General features: G+C 32.9%; 2 protein-coding genes across 4 annotated transcripts; both read right to left on the bottom strand.

Annotated features, from left to right (window-relative positions):
* Window positions 1-7582: 7582 nt before the first annotated feature.
* On the bottom strand, window positions 7583-9160 carry LOC105123047 (transcription factor TCP20-like). The gene is made up of 2 exons (XM_011022508.1): window positions 7962-9160; window positions 7583-7851 (listed from the first exon to the last, which is right to left on the bottom strand). Exon 1 carries the CDS (start codon window positions 9035-9037, stop codon window positions 8129-8131), a length of 909 nt encoding a protein of 302 aa, XP_011020810.1. The 5' UTR covers window positions 9038-9160; the 3' UTR covers window positions 7583-7851; window positions 7962-8128.
* Window positions 9161-12839: 3679 nt separating this feature from the next.
* LOC105123046 (glucose-6-phosphate 1-dehydrogenase, chloroplastic-like) lies at window positions 12840-17165 on the bottom strand. 3 transcript variants are annotated; one of them, XM_011022505.1, is made up of 11 exons: window positions 16952-17165; window positions 16668-16921; window positions 16014-16249; window positions 15793-15887; window positions 15569-15683; window positions 14490-14695; window positions 14260-14409; window positions 14048-14168; window positions 13736-13965; window positions 13419-13619; window positions 12840-13309 (listed from the first exon to the last, which is right to left on the bottom strand). In XM_011022505.1, the coding sequence occupies exons 2-11, from the start codon at window positions 16864-16866 to the stop codon at window positions 13060-13062; spliced, it is 1803 nt and encodes a 600-aa protein (XP_011020807.1). In that variant the 5' UTR covers window positions 16867-16921; window positions 16952-17165; the 3' UTR covers window positions 12840-13059. The 3 variants fall into 3 exon arrangements, with proteins under 3 accessions (XP_011020807.1, XP_011020808.1, XP_011020806.1); XM_011022506.1 differs by having other exon boundaries at window positions 16668-16926; window positions 16957-17165; XM_011022504.1 differs by having other exon boundaries at window positions 16668-17165.
* Between the last annotated feature and the right edge of the window lie 345 nt (window positions 17166-17510).

Here is a 17510-nt window from a genome sequence, read left to right as displayed (position 1 = left end):
CATAAATCCAAATAATAAAAGATAAAATTAGAAAAAAAAATCAATGAACAAAAAAAATACCAACAAACCCGGGTGATGAAATTGAAAAAAACCAAGATTATGGATTCGATGATGAGATTAAAAATAAATTAAATTTTGATAAAGATACCAAGAATAAAAATTTTAAACCAAAATATTGATGGTCAAAACCTAAAATACCATCAAATATTGAAATAAAGGGCCAAATTAAAAATTTCTAAATCCACAAGTTCACTAAAAAAATTCAAAAAAAAAATAAAAATCAAATAAGTGAGGACCATATTCGATAAAAGAAAAAAAATTAAAAAAATTAAAACAAAATACACTATTTGATGCTTAAAATACTTTATTTTAATAACTCGCAACCTAATGATATGAAATAGAAATAACCTCACAAAACAATCAAAACAATTCATGAAACTCAAGACCCAACAAGTTAATGTTAAATGATGAAAATAAAATAAATTAAAAAAATCAAATTTAAACCAGATTAATTATCAAAATTGATAGACTGAGTCATGATTACAGAGAAAAAACAAGAAAAAACAACAAAATAAAATTTTTAATTATAAAAAATTTAAAATAAAAATAACAAGAAATAAATCATGCATAAAAAATAATTAAAAAGAAATGCATAGATATTATACTAGAAAGATAAAAAAGAGCGATAATTGAAAATAAAATTTTTATTATTGTCGAACCACTGCTGATCAGGCTAAACATGCCATGCTAAGAGTTGCTTTGCCACGTGATGTATCAAATGACATGATGGTAGATTTTGACCGTCAAAATATGTTTGGTGACTGCGCAACTATTATGATGTGTTGCACATGTTGAAAAGACAAAAATATACACCCTTGTTAGGCTTAGGTTTTTTTAAATCAAAACTATACATGTTATTTTACTATAAAAAATTAAAAAAAAAAATATTTTTACAAGGTCAATTTTTTTTAGTTTTTAAAGATACCATCTTCCGTGCAACTAAAGTTGAAAATATACAAAAACCCCGACAAAGGCCTCTTTTTTATTTAGCTTTCAATCACTTTCAATGGTTATGAAGTAATTTCATAGGATTTAAAAAACATAAATTTACTATATTACCTCCTATCAATTGACAAATGATAAGACAACTCCACTCCTGAAATCCATACGATTGTTCAATGCATTGAATGACGAGAATAGTTGACACAACGCTGGAATAAACAATGTTTCTTCTCGCATATTATAGTTAAAACACTGATCCCTTTTAATTTTTTATTTTTTTAAAAAAAAAAGAACAAGAAATCTTGTATCTACCCTCCCCTCCCCTCCCCTGGCTAGACTGGTTCGGCTACTTCCAGAGATATAGAATCGTTTTCGCCTTTTTCCTTGGAACCTGTAGGGCTCTGTTCCATCCATGCATGCCGGCTAATGAAATACTTGGTGGGTGCCAATTAGAGCAACTTAATCACAATAATTTGCTGTTCCCATTTTATACATCAGTATATTTGGCTATTGAAATCCTTCTCACCCCTCGCTCCTTGGAATCGGAGTGTGTATTTAGTATATATTTTTTTTTTAGATTAACATGGGTGCTCGGGCCAGCTTACGCGCACCATGACTAATCCCACGGGCCCTGAAATTAACGACTATATAAGCCTCCAGTGACTATCATATGAGTAGTCAAGAATTCGAACATGAGACCACAAAGGAAACAAATCCCTTAATCCCAAGTTCTTATCACTTAGCCACCACCTAGATGGTTGTGTATTTAGTATCTTATTTGGAGGGAGTGGTGTGCTGCTGTAGGAATTTGTGGTACAACTAAACAGTATGTGATAGTGATAGCATATTTTTATTTTATACCTTTTTTTCACACCATTTGACAAAGTTTGAAGAGGTAGACTTGTAAAGTTATGTGATTTTTAAAAACTTAAAAAATAGTAAAATTAGATTCAATTCATGTAAAATTAATAAACTTGATCAAAATAATGTAAATCATGAGTTTATTATTGATTTTACAAGTTTAAAGGAATTATAAATACTTTTCCAATTTAACTTGGATTTTTTAAAAAAATTAGACAAAAAAAATAAAGACAATATTTCTTAATAGGTTTTTATATGGAATTCTTATACTGTTAAGAATAATTTTTGATATTGAATTAATGCTTAGTTTGATAAAATAAGATTTAATTTTATTAATTTAAATTAATCAATACTTTAAAAATTTAATTCCAAACAGAAACAAAGTATCGTTTTTTTTTCTTATAAGAAACAATATTTCAATTTCAATTTTAAATTCAATCTTTGGTTGAAATCAACAAGTTTATTATTATTTATAGATCTATAAAATTTTTAATTTATATTATGGAATATATGTATAAATTTTTTAATTTGTAGTGAAAATCTTTTTTTAACAGGAAAAAAAAAAAACATTAACAATGTGGGCACATCTTTTTTACGTTTTTAAAAACAATGTTTCAGTCGGCAACACAACGCAGGGAATCAATCCAAACTATATAAAAAAGTGAGCACGTGGGAGTAATAGAAAAACAGCACAAAGAGCAGTAAGGGGTGTAATTACTCACCATGCCCGTTTCTTGTGCACATGGAGGTTAGAGGGATTCAGAGTCGTTGAAATTTTTGTTGTCCTAGTCATCTCGGACAGTATTACATGCAACTCTGGTCATCTCGGACAGTATCACATGTGACATGAGTGAGCTATGTATTACTTCAATGGCCGAGGTGTTTTTTTTCCTCGAGTGATTTTAAAAAATTATTAAATTGATTTTTTTATATACTCTTGACAGGATAAGATAACCCTTGAGTGTACTCGTGGAGATGATTTAGTAAGATATTATATTGTTTTATTTTTTAAAGAGTTCCATTGGACAATTGAGTCACCATAATTTTAAAGCTGAATAAATAAAGTTAATATTACTAAATTAATTGTTTTATGGTAAACGCTGAATGTACCAAATACGTATGCAACATCGCACCAACCTCATCGGTGTTTATTTAAATCAAAAGTAGAGGGAAGGACGAAGGCACATATGTCCGTACCAAGCCAGGAGGTAAAGGTCATACAAGGCCCACCTGCCGTGGCAAGGGAGGCACCCGCCTCTTTGAGCTCCTGCTCTACACGTGTTTTAAAAATATATTTTATTTTTTAAAAATTAATAATAAATTAATGTTTTTCTCAATAGCTCTGTGTTGATATTATAAATAAATAAAATTAAAAAAATATTTTAATATATCTTTAAATAAAACAACCTTTAAAAAATCATCGCTGCTCATTTGGCTGTGATATGTCTTGTCCTTTCGTTGATAGTCAGTGAGTAATCCTCTGCACCACTCACAGGTGACACCTTGAGGTAAAGAATCAATTGTTTTCTTCTTCCGAAATTTAACTTCCTCCTCCCGGGAGGAGGAGGAGGAGGAGGAGGTATCTGCGTGATTTATCAGCATTTTCTGGAAACTTGGTGATCGTATTTTCTGTTACAGCTGAAAGCAAATAGATTGACATGGAAGAGATCATCCCTATTCTCATTACATTATTTAACAAGAGTAAACACTCTGTTTTTCCTAACTCATTTAAATTCTATTCATATCCCTTATTTTTTTTTATCTAAATAATCAATATTTCAAATAGCATTTGGTTGTTGTCTCGAAAAGAATAATAATTAAGATATAATAAACATGTTTTATTATTTTTTCTTTAAAAAAATAATATTTCACTTCAAAATTATTTTATAAACATGTCTATTTTTATATCTATGTTTAAATGTTCTTTAATCAAGCATGCTTATATTTTTTATGTCTTTTTTGTTATAATATATTAACCAAACACATTTAAACACAATTCTATTTTTAAACATAAAAGATAATATTTATTAAATCTAATGCATAAATTATGTACATGATGAAACAATAATTCAATCTTGTATATATGTTCACCAAACACACTTCAATTTCATATTTTCCAAACAATTATTCATGTAGAATCAAGTGCAATTCTAGGGGTTTTACAGAAAACTTGAGTCCATCCTATCAACATCTTCCGTTTCGACAAACTAGCATTCGACAACATGGACCCTCGACCTGTTTAGAGACAATGAGTAGTGCAGGCAAGAATAGGCCTCTGGGCTACAGCTTCCTTAACTCCAGTCGGTAGTCAATGCCATTATCAGACGAAGCATAAAAAGAACATCATAGTCAGCATCCATTCGACTGATTGTGGATTCTAGAGTGATTCCGTACAGCTTGCTTTTAAAAGCACCGCTTTCGGCGTCTGGCAACTGAGATTATGAATATTTTTTAAAATATTTTTTATTTTAAAATATATTAAAAAAAATTTATTTTTAAAAATTTATTTTTGAGATGAACGTATTAAAATAATTTAAAATATATAAAAAATATTTTTAATAAAAAAATTAAAATTTTTAAAAACAACAGTTACATCATGTTCCTAAATACTCTTGCTTGATTGGGCTGAGCTTTGGGGTGATATCGAGAGAGAAAAAATTACCATTAACTATTTTTTTTCAAGTTCTTGATTTTTTCACCAAGTTTTCTTTCAAAATATTAAAAAATTATCATTTTTTCCAAGTTTAGCTCAACACACTTTAGACAATTCGAGCTTTATTAGCTAATAATTATGGATGAACAGGTTACTTATTTATTAATGAATTAAAAACAATAAAGAATTTTGGGTTAATTAGGCCCCTCAAATTGTTTTTTCCTCTTATCCAAGATTTTAGATATTTATTTAGGAGAATTACCCGGATTTTTAATTATTCGAGAGATCTTAAAAAATCTTATCAGGTAATTCAAATTTTTTTGAATACTGCCAACCTCCACTCTTCGCTGGATTGAATTTGGATCCTACAGAGTAAAAACAAAAAACATGTTCCGGCAAGGGAAGTGTCAATGTGTGCTGTATGCCATCATCCTTAATGGACTGGACCCAAATTCACTGTAAGTGGTCCATGAACCCATTGGATTTGGACCACTAGCCGATCTGGCCACTTCACAACGTTGAGCTGTCCACTTGTACCAATTGGTTCTGTTGTTTTCGGATAAGTAATAAATTTTGTCCGCTTACTGGCTATAGGGTTTGCCTTATGAAGTCATCATGCACGTACCGGATCAAGCATGTTGTGAAGTCTAGAGTTTCGAGCCACACATGGATATTAATATTACTTTGTTTTTATATTTTAAAAATATTTTTTAAAAATATTTTTTTTATTTTTTATTTTAAATTAATAGTTTTTATTTTTTAAATTATTTTGATGGACTAATATTAAAAATAATTTTTTAAAATAAAAAAATTATTTTAATATATTTTAAAATAAAAAAACATTTAAAATAATAATTATAATCATGCTTTTAAACATGTTTATAATAATCAACGTGAATTCCTTAATGTCCAATCTTGAGAGTCTCCCTATGCACACTTCAAAAGTTTCAGTAATTATTTTATAAAATATTTTTTATTTATAAAAAATTTAAAATGATATATATTTTTTTATTTTTTAAATTTATTTTTCATATTAAAAACTAAATTAAAAATCTTTAAATTTTTTTTAATTTTTTTTTTAAACGCTATTAATTTACTTGAAAGTTACAACGTCCTGAGGCTTTAATCCTAGAAAGCGAGGGAAGTAGCGACGCGAAAATTATCTGAAACATTCTAAAGTTTGTTTAGAATAATCTCTCTTGTATTTATATATTATCGTTAAATGTTTTTTGAAATATTATGTGTTTGTTGTTATAATTAATTAAAGAGCTAAAGTGTCCTTGAAAGAAAAGAAAAGAAAGTAATTTCCACGACCGTAGTCTTCTTTTCAGATGGTCAGGTCCTCTCAAATACAGTCTTCGTCCCGGGCTTCAAATTCAGAGAGAATTCTAGGCTTGCCATTGTAACCACCCTCTCATTAGTCAGCACTGACTTCATCAACATCTCAAGGATTGAGGAGATCTTCACCATCTTCTTCTTCAGCTCCTTCAAATCAGGAACCCAACTCAATATATAAGCCCAATAACAAATAACAAATACTAAAAAAACTCAACTTGTTGGGATATCTCGACCTGGGTTTCTCTCGTCCAGGGAGAGATTTGAAACTTCACAACTAGAGGCACCGACGAATTTGAAAATAAAATAAAGCAAAAGAGAAGATAGACCAGAAACCAGGCTTCCCCGTCTAACAAGTAGTTCAGTCCTTGTTGATATCCACATCCTTCCTCTCCTCGAGCAATATCGGATTCCCATCTCTATTTCCTGACAAAAAGACGAGAAGTATACTGGTTTGGGACAATTTATTTGGTGTTGGGGATGAATTGGTGTACCAGTGAAGGTGGATTGAAGAAGTTTTATGGGTCACTGCTGTCAAACACTGGCGAATGGCTGGTTGGGCTTAGGCCATGTTGCCTGATCTAAGATATACAAATCCTGATAAAATAAAGCCACCTTGGGAGGCATTTGCATATTGTTGGAACATGTGAGCTTCATTTTTTTAGATATCTTGCCTAGGTTAGTCCTTTTTTTTTTATTATTATTTGGATGATAACTAAGAGTAGAACTTGAAGATTTCTTGAGAAAAAAACAAGACTAGAATTTGAACCCAAAACGACCTCACTTCCCTCCTTCAAGCAAAATGAGAATACATTGAGCTATAACGCCCGTTGGTTGCACACTACAAATCCACAAGGTATAGCTTGGATTAAAAGATATACCAAAATGCCTGTCATATTACAATAAAATATAAAGCTCAACTAGTGTCTGGATTAAAGACGTTCATATTACATTATCTCAGGAAAAACTAGGAGAAAAAATCATATAATTGGACTTCATGGACATCGTTCATTATTCTCCAGATTCATGGAATTGTAAGAGCGTAGCAATGTAGCAAAGTTTGAAATGAAGGGGCAACTTCTTCTTTTGAGAGCTATAAGAAATTCCAGATATTTTTAGATGCTGGCACCAAGAAGAAGAAGAAGAAGAAGAAATCTTTTAGGTGGAAATTAGAGTCAATTTCAGCATAAGCTGAGGGGGTGAGCTGTGTTCAATCTCATACCCACGAGTCTGAGCTGCTCAGGATTCAAGTTAATTGGATAATGATCACTAAAGCAGGCATTTTTCAATCTGTGTTAGGACCTACGAGAACTCCTCCTTGGAGAGGAAGAAACGAAATTTCATGCATTGACTGCCGATATTGCAAAGCAGATTTTCACTAGAGAAAAAAGTGAGTTGCAAGGAAATGTGCATTCAGCCTGAATATTAAATCACTCAGGACTGTACCAGCATGAAATATCTATGCTAAAGATTGGAAAACATTCTGTGGTGGGGACTGACCTTTTTTCTGTAGAACTTGTAGGCTTGTAGCCATGTGAAGCTGCAATGAAGCTCAAACTTTCTTTCTTGTTGCCAAAGGTAAAATAGCTTAAACGGATGACTTAAAGGAGTTTCAAGTACGAGAATATAGGACCCAACCAGCTATATGCTCTGCTTGATTCAGAAAGGTTATCGTTTTGGCTGCGGTTAATGCAGGAAAAAATATCGAGCGAAAGAAACCAGAGAAATTGGTTTAACAAGATTCACCAGGGTTACTATTCAAGAAAAGTGTATGTTGTTTAAACAGGGCTATAAACTACTCAATTTTATCTTTCAGAGAAACATTAATTCTTGAAAATATAGGCAAGAAAACACAGAAACATGTAGGTCTAATAGTGGCAAAAATATTTTTCTTTTGATCATCTTGCACCAAAATATTTGTGAAACAACACTCCCGCAAAAACTTATATGAAACAAACTCCAAATGTAAACTTCAAACCATGTTATCTTCAAATTTCAACCTGCATATGACAAATTATAAGAAGTTTATTTTTTATTAATACTTATAAATAAGAAACGAAGAAAATATGTGCTCATTCACTTATAGAACTAAAGAAAGGCAGAAAAGCACCTGTTTTAGTAAACTTAGATGAAACAGTTGATCAAGAGATTGGCAAGTGCTGATCAAGTCTTGCACTCATTTCTAGTCCTCAAAGGCAAGAAAATATGGGACTGTACGCTTTACTGTTCTACTGATTTCTAATGGATATCCATCCATTAGAAACTTATCTCGTATTTCTACTGCCTTGATTCTTGGGAATCATCTTTATCAGGAGGTTGCTCTTGCAGCTTTTCTTGATTCAACGAATTTAAGACACCACGACCCTGCACCATCTGATGGTAAAAGGGACTCAAAGCTTGAGGATTTAACATCGCACTGTGGCCATCCTGTGAAAGTCCAAGCTCCAAGCCAGGAAGTTGCTGGTTAGTGCCGCTAAACATGGAGTAAAAACTCATTAAGCCCATGTTAATATTTGGAAACTCAGCCCCTTGGAACCCATATTTCGGTAAAGTACTGGAGTTTTCGTTTCCAAAAGTCGATGTTGATTGACCAGAATTGGGCACAAATCCTAACCCAATTCCACCACCAGATGGCCACACCCCAGTTGCCACATTAGATATTCCTAATTTAGTATTCGTCATGCTCCAATCATTCCTATCCCTGGACCCAGTAACTCCTGGTCCCAACCCTTCCATTTTTGCATGCAATCCAGTTGAAACAGAGTCCCCCTGCTCTGAAACACAGGCCCCTGCAGCTGCAAGAGCTGATGCAGGAATGGTCCCAGTACCAGTCACAGCAATAATCGATGGTTCTGCTTGTTGCAACAACCACTGGATTGTTTCTCCATCAGATTTATGCTCCAATTCTCTCGTCAATTGAAAAATCCTCGCCGCGCAAAGAGCTGGAATCCTTATCCTCCTTCCTCTACCTTCCACTTTCTTGTGCCTGTCTTTGTTGGAGCTTCTCTTTGGTGCTAATTTCTTCTTGCTATCATCTTTGTCCGCAATCATATTTTGAAAATCTTCGATCTCTGCAGGCTTTTTGTTATTGCTGCTGATGTTGTTCTCTGACATGCTTGCTTCTTGTGAAGGATTCAAGAAAGAGGGCATCTGTGGTTGATATTGATTTGGGCTCTTAGGTTCCATGGGAACAGGGGAAAATAGGAGCCTCTTTGATTGAAGAAGGTGACCTCAAAAGGGCACTGCTTTCTTGTCCATTCAATCTCATTTGTCAACATATTTGGCTTCATGTTCAAAGATTGAAATTTCCAACCTTTTTTTTTTGTCGCAATGTTTCAACTTAAAGTTACTACAAAATGATTAAGGTAACCGCTTTTCTCTTTCATTTGACTGGGCCCTATCTTTTATTATAGCCAGTAAAGTTTAATGTTCATCGTGCTAGAATATTTATGTTTCAAGGATGAAAGCTTTTATGTGATCTGACCACTAACATTATTTGTTAAGCAGTTAACACATGAGCTAAACCTAATACATGATTTGACGATTGTATGATTAAGGTGGTGGTTGTTGTTATGCTTATCAACTTAAATGCTACCTTCCATTTGTCTTACATAATGTACATGGTAGGCAATAATTATCTGTTTGTTGCTGTTTTTTAGTGGTTGTAAGGATAATGAACTGCAAAAGGATGGCTTGATGGTTAAGATTCAAGAGTGTTCTTTCTTTATCCACTAGGATTAGGAGTTCAAGCTTTTCCGAGAAGTTAATGCTCATAAATTCATTAATTTCGGTACACATGCCTTTTTTCTTACGAGACTGAAAAGATGAGCTTATTTCTGATGAAAAAGTTAAAGAAATTAAACTAGAGGTTGTAATTAGGGTGACTCGGGTTTTTGAGTGACCGCAATAGTTAGCACTAGCACGTGATTGTCGGTTAGTAGACTTATGGGCCGCGTGCAACCGTGAATGTGTGAAAGCAGTGAGTTTTCCTATTCTAGTAGAGAAGAAGAAAGGAGTGAAGATAACAATTTACATGTCCTGTGGACATGGGATCAATGATACTGTCATGGCCGAGTTTTCATAGCAGACAATGAGTGCCTTGAATCCAGGAGTTACATTTAGTTCAAGTTTTTGGATCATGCAAATGCAGTGGACCCTCCAGTTCCTTAGCTTTTGGGACCAATCATGAAACATGGGCTATGCAGACGGTTTCATCTTCCTCATTAGCCAGCTTGATTGCTTATGCACTGTGGATGCGTGAGAGAGAGGCTGTTCATCTCTGTGTAATCATAAATCTTGTCAATACTAAGTCCAATTTAATGAGTTTGGAGAGTGATGTGCTGCTTCGAATTTCATTCTGGAAATCTGAAAACAAGAGTGTTGTTTTCATGTTAATATGATTCTTTAATGTGGTTAAGTATGATCTATACTTTAAAAAAAAATGCCCTTTAGGGTTTTTTTAACCAATTTAAAGGTCCATTATTTACAACCTCAATATCCTTCGTATGGTTATTGTATTCTAGAGCTTTTGAGGCAACCTAAAATCACATCTTTAGTTCCAAACCATGGAATCTTTTCTTTTTTCTATTACCATAAGTAGTGTCTGTAATAGTGTTGTCTTTGGGAAGGTCTATGCTACAGCTTTTGGTACTCTATGAACAAAACATGCATCAAATAAGATGAAAACATCAAATGGGTTGCAAAAGTCACATAAAAAACCATTAGCTGCAAGTGGGATACACACCTTTTGTCTGTCAGACATGATGCAAAAAGATCTCTCATTTATTCCATGCTTGACTAATCCATAAAGTGCATATAAAATTATCTATATTTGTCATTGTTTTCACACTCCACAGCAACATATGCAAAGCGAAAAATTTATTATTACCTTTCAAACCAGCTGTTGATAACAATACTTCTCCCATAAGACCTCTTGAGATGGTATTCATCAATCCTAATTAAGGTTCTACTTCTTTTAACAAATCATTACTTCATTGTATTCAAACATGTATATATTCTTGGAAATTTTCTTGGTGAAAGTAATTTAGAGTTGCAGTTAAGATGAATTCCTATTAACACATCAAAACTTAGGATATATTGTTTTAAAAGTTGGATATATCTCAGGGTCTCTTATAAGATTTTTTATGACTTCTTTTCATAAAAAAAAAAAAACTTTCTTAGCTTTAGATTTTTATTGTTGTATTGGGTGTGGCTTAATTCCAAATTTTTCATTCAAAATTTTATTAAAGGTGTTATTAAAAATGTTTGTGTCAACATAAATTATTAAAAGCAACTTTTTTGTTACCCCATTAAAATTAATTTAATAAAGATTTCATCATGAATATCTTATTATCAGAAACTAAATAACTATATATTTTTCACTTACAACCATTATCCATACATGTAACTCTAAATTTTTCTTTTTGATTATTGTATTTTTTAAAAATAATATATATATTTCACTTCATATTTTTTTAGAATATCTATAAAGTAAGTGACATTAATGAAAATATGACATTCTGCAAACTTAATTTATCTATTAACACTTATTTTAAGTGTATGTTTAGATGGGACGCAACTTTAGTTTCTATTTTTTTTGTAAAAAATATGTTTTTTAACTTTTAAAGGTGTGGTTTATACTTAAAAAGTGTTGTACCTTAAAAAAAACAATCACCCCTCAAAGTCAAACAAGCTTTTAAATGTATTACTTCTAAAACCAATTATAAGATCAATAATTTTTTTTTTCTATTTCTATTCATCATTGTTGCTTTTATTCTCATTATCTCCATTATTATTGTCAGAGTTTTCACTATCTTCAACATCCTCACTATCTTCAACATCAATGTCATCCAAATCAATATTTAACTTTCATTTATTCTCCAACTATGATGCATCCCAAAATAAATTTTTTATTATAAGCTATCAATCCACTCATCTTTGCTTGTATTCAAAAATTCAAATAATTTCTCATTTGAAAAAATATAATCCTTAATATCTGTATTAGTTTTGTCATTCTTGTAATCTTTTTTATATTTAGTATCACTTATTTTACTAAATCCAATCCAATCATTTTTCATATCAATATCTAAACTACCCACGTTAACACTCATTTCAGTACTTACTTAAAAATCAACACTATAATTTTTGACATAAACATCCATTTTAATACTAACATCAGCTTCAACATCATAACCTATTCTTTTTAACACTAACATTACCATAATCTTTATCTAAACTCAAACCATCTTCTTTAATAAATAATAATATTTTATTTTTACTATTAATATCATAATCATCATCATAGGTAAATAAATATTTTGTTACAAGAGACCTATCATCATTAGGCTTGCCCGATTAATACATTGATATTTTGATTGTTAAAGGAGCAGATGAATTTCTTCCTCTTCTTTTTGTTCATGCATACTAAGATCTATTTTGTTGAGTCGTTATCAATTATTTTATTACTTTTGTCATCTCTTATACTTCATCGATACATGTTTATAAAAACAATATATCTATTTAAAATTTATAGTTAGAGTAGCAATATCTTCGGATATTTGAAGCAATTCCATGATGAGCAAGGGCCAAAATCAAGTTTTGATGAAAACACATCATAAAGTCGAGAATAGTGAAATGGTTGGGAATTGGCTGAATTGCTTTGTGGACATATTTTCACAAAAATATTTGATTTTTTATATTTTTATTTTAAAACAAAATTATATAAAAAAAAAGTGGAAAAAATAAAAAATGATTGAGAATTGAACTAATTACGTTGAATTTATATTTTTTTGGGGATTTAAAATAAATATTTTATAATCAGCATAAAAAATTAAATTACGACGGCCTCGGTAAACCTCCAAACAGAGAATAAAAGGGAAAGGACAAAACTAAAATGCAACGTGTTAAAAAAAATTACACTCAACTTGTATTTCTTCTAATTTTCACCTCGAAGAACCAACAATAAATGGCAAAGCCAAAAACAAAAGGATTATTTAAAACACAAAAGGAAAAATATTCCTTATCTTCAATGATAAATCTTGCTCGCTTGCACCAGTAACTGGCATGCTCCTAGTGTCCAACGAGTTCATATAAAAGAGCATCCCACAAGGATAAAGAAAATTAAGTAACCCTAACAAATGACAGAAAAATAACAAAGCGATCTGCTCGTCTTATCCCGCTACACTATTAAGTGTCAAAATCCCCCCGAGTTATTGCTCTATACTAAGGTCGCCCCATCTGACGTTGTATCTTGCAGCTAGATAGTGAGCCCCAACAGGGCCTCGACTACCATAAGGATAATACTCGGGGATAACGTTTTTCTCTTCAAGCTCCTTGAGAACGGGAGTGAAGAGTGCCCAAGCTGCATCCAGTTCATCACTCCTGATAAACAATCTCCTTTCGCCTTCAATTGCATCCAGCAGAAGCCTCTCATATGCATCTGGAATCTCCTTTGAATATCTACAAATGGCATACCAAGTTGATTTGCAATCAAGATATTGTTGGATGGACCTTGCTGCATATAAAGAAGGCTTTTCATGTATAACATTCAAGTGATCTTAAACATTACCTTGCTGCATAGAGAAGATTCAGATTGCTGCGGTCCAATCTCATTCCCAATCCAGGGACCTTGTTATTGATCTTCAAATCAATAGCTTCATCTGGCTGCACTCGAATAACAAGCTCATTAGTAGCCAGATCAAGATCATTCCCAAAATCCTGATTGTACAAGTTGCCAGGCACATGCCGGAACTGCACCCTTATCTCGGCCCTGGGAAAAACAAGAAAATTACATGTCTTATAAACATGTTACTTGGTCGCAAGAGAAAAGGTTATTTCTTGAAGCAAACACCTGGTACATTTTGCCATCAATGTAGTAATGCTCACCTCTTCTTATGTAATGCTTTGCCAGCTTTCATTAGAAAAGGCACTCCATCCCATCTTGCATTATCAATGAAGAGAGCAGCTGCAGCAAATGTTGGAGTTAAGCTGCCTTTTGGCACAGTGCTGTCATCGATGTATGCTGGGTAATTGACCCCCCCTTTTGTGTGGCTGCTGTACTGCCCAACAACAACATCTTCAAGTTGTAAAGGCCTCATTGATCGTAAAACTTTGACCTGCAATCCAACAAGAAATGATATTTAAACTAGGGAAAAAGATTATGCTAAAATGGCTCACTTTCAAGCAAGTAACAATAACCTTTTCGTTTCTGATGTCTTCTGCATCCAAACTGACAGGTGTTTCCATTGCAAAGAGGGCTAGTATTTGAAGCAGATGGTTCTGCATTATGTCTCTTATTATTCCGTAATTGTCAAAATACCTAGTTGCAACCAATTCAAAAGTTTTAACTGTAAGCTCTTAAATAGAATGCAGAATTGCAAAGTATGCTCTCATTTTATAATGCAAAGTACCCTCCACGTCCTTCGGTGCCAAAATCTTCAGAGAATATCAGCTGTACGTTTCTGATATACCGCCTTGACCATAAGGGTTCAAAAATGAGATTAGAGAAGCGAAGAACAGACAGGTTTTCCACAAGTTCCTTTCCCAGATAGTGGTCTATCCTGAACAAAGGAATATCCATCTGATCAGATTGTGCTCCAAATCCCTTCATAAAAGCTGATTAAGTTTAGAAATCTTCTACCTGAATATCTGATCTTCTTCTAAGTATTGCTTGAGGGCTTTTGTCAAAGCAGCTGAGGAATCCGAATCTCGGCCAAAGGGTTTCTCAACAATGACCCTGGTCCAGCCAATACTAGATGAAGCTGATGAGCTTGTACATTTCACCGCATCTATAAATATATTTGGAGGAATTGAAAGATAAAAGAGGCGATTAGAAACTCTCCCACCCTGCACATGCAACTTTCATTATCAAGCAGAATCCGATAATATAAATGCTCATGTTGTAGAACTATTTATAGAAAATTTGTAAAGAACCCCATTACATCTTAACCTTGAAAAAAAAAAAGACATTCTACAATATTCTAAACAACAGATAAAATACTAATTGCATCTCAGTTGCAGCATAGTTCACCAGACATAAAACCAGAATAATAAAGAACAATGAGAATTATAGCTTTAAGGCGAAATCATGAAAATGATAATGAAGGATGGTGATAAAATTTTAAAGGTGCATCCAGCAATATAAAATGCCACCACTTTGCAAGCTCAATTGCCATGCCCATGGTCACAATGACCAGTTGTGAAAATTATATGACCAAATACGTTACTGCAATGCTGCTTTTCATCCCTAAATGCACTTACCCAACAATTATACCCATAATTACATCGAAACTCTTTCAATCAGCTTGGAAATGGTAAGTGGTACCGCCAATATAGAGGTGCAAGAATATTCTATATGATATAACATTGCAAGTTTCCAATACAATTAAAGGATGTGCATCAATAAAGAGGTGCAAAAGCTAAGGTGCATAAAATCTAGGCATTGCAAGAAAATAACTGAACTCTAAAACTTCCCTAACACCCAATCAGCCAATTTTTTGCACCTTACTAAGAATGTCTACAGATAACAATAATGCAGTTTCCAATTGACTCCATTAGTCAAAAGTGATATACTTATCAGGAAACCCTCCAATCCACATAACCACAGACGGAAAAGAGAATTTTCCTAATTGTTCAATTTACATGCCAATCACCATTAAGTCATTCACTACTAAAAGAGATAATCCATTCTGTTAGAGTGCTGACCTAGACCCCCATTACCTCATGTTCTTTCAACTTCTTGTCTAACTCAGCAAAGTTTTCTAGTGAATCATATTGACCAGAATGGTAGAAACATCTCTTAAGAAACTGGTCAATCTTTTCACCACAGTTCTCCCTGAAAATTCAGAAGCAGCAGTACATATCATGTCCCAACCTCCAAATAAATCATGGATATTTATAACATGTAAACTTCACGTCAAGGCCAAAAAATGATCCAAAGTCACCTTTTATCAATCCTGCAAGTAAGTGTCTTGCTAACCATGTTTCTAAGTTCAGCATCAGTCATCTTGCTCCGAGCATAGCCAAAGATTGTAAAATGCTGCCACCAAATAACTTCACAACTTAATATATTATCATTAGCTCAAAAAGAAAACTTTATAAACAATCGAAAATTGAAATCAAACTTTCAAGTGTAGACAGACGACAGAAAAAATCAAATTTGAACCTTCGGGAGACAACCCTCGTAATAAAGAGCAAAAAGTGCAGGAAATATCTTTTTCTTCGCAAGGTCCCCAGATGCACCAACCACAGTGATACTGACAGTTGGCTCATCTTTATTCACATCAAAACTAGCTGCTTCCTTGAATTCCTGAATTAATGGCACTGAAGACAACAACCCACCTTTCAATTTCTTAAAAGGAGTCTCATTTTCAACCAAGGTCGCTGGAGTGGCCACTGCACCTGCAATCAGTTCCCATTCAAATAAGAACAAACAAGAGAGCATAGATATTCATTATTCACAAAGAGAGTGATCAAGTAATATCTCAAAAAATGACGAGTGAAAATATCAAAAGCAGAAAAATTCTCTGACTTGTATACAGTTTTTAAGTTTCTATATATATATAAACCCTGATCACAACCGAAGCCATATATATAGATTAAAGGGCGTCCTTGGATTTTATAGCAATAAAACAAAAGGCAAATCAAGCATTCGGCAATCAAAAAGACACCCAACGGTACAAGTAGGCAATTTAACCAAACATGTCAAAAAATATACAAATAAATCTGCTAAACAATTCATACGACTAAAAAAACAATCGTTTTTAGAAAAAAAAAGGAAAAAAAAGAAGACGAGAACAATAAAACTAAAAGGACTAACCATCTTGCATGAGAACCACATTTAAATGATAATTTCTTCGAGAGTGAAAAGAAACCTTAGCTGGTAAAACCCTTTTCGCAATATAAGAAGAGAAGTTTAATCGTTGATGATTCTGCCCATGGAATGATGATGACGAAGAAGAAGAAGGTAATAGAGAGTATGAATGTGAACGACATGTCGTCGAATAAAGTGCAGCCATTCTTCTTTTGTTTATCTTTGTATATTGATAACAATCTCTGCTTTCTCTTTTAAAAGTGTGAGTGCGTGAGTGTGTGCGTGCTCGTGTGTGTGTGTGTGTTTTGGAGGAATCAAAGAGATGGGTTTTGAGGGAGTTGGCAATGGTGGTGACTGAGGCCTCAGAATAACCTCGGAAACGTCGAGGGGTGAGCGCAACCGCAAGGCCCTTGAGATCTCCGAAAGGCTGCTCTTTTGTCTTTGCAAGCAACACCTGTATTTTTTTTTTCTTTTGTAAGAGAGAGAAGGAGAATAAATTAATTAATTACTTCTTCTACTCCTTTAGAGAGACAAATAGAAGACAGATGGCATCAAGAAATTATTTTTTAATTTGATTCCTCTCTAATTAAACCGGAGGTTTTTCCATCAGTGTAAAACCTCGGCTGATTCAGCGGGTTAATTCAGGATTCAAGAGACATTTAACAATTTATTTTTAATATTACCGATTTCAAACTAAAGAGAAAAGTAGATAATTAATTTGGATCATTTAACAATTCGTGGTTTATTTAATATATAGTAAATTTGAATAAAATTAGCTTTATGTATTTATTTAATATTTTATTGTATTTCTTTATTCTTCAATGTGCTATATGGGTGTAATACTCTGTA

This window comes from Populus euphratica, unplaced genomic scaffold (assembly GCF_000495115.2).
Source record: "Populus euphratica unplaced genomic scaffold, PopEup_1.0 scaffold8.1, whole genome shotgun sequence".
In the NCBI taxonomy this organism is placed as follows: domain Eukaryota; kingdom Viridiplantae; phylum Streptophyta; class Magnoliopsida; order Malpighiales; family Salicaceae; genus Populus; species Populus euphratica.
The sequence above is the reverse complement of the archived record's forward strand: the minus strand, read 5'-3'. Positions and strand labels throughout refer to the sequence as shown.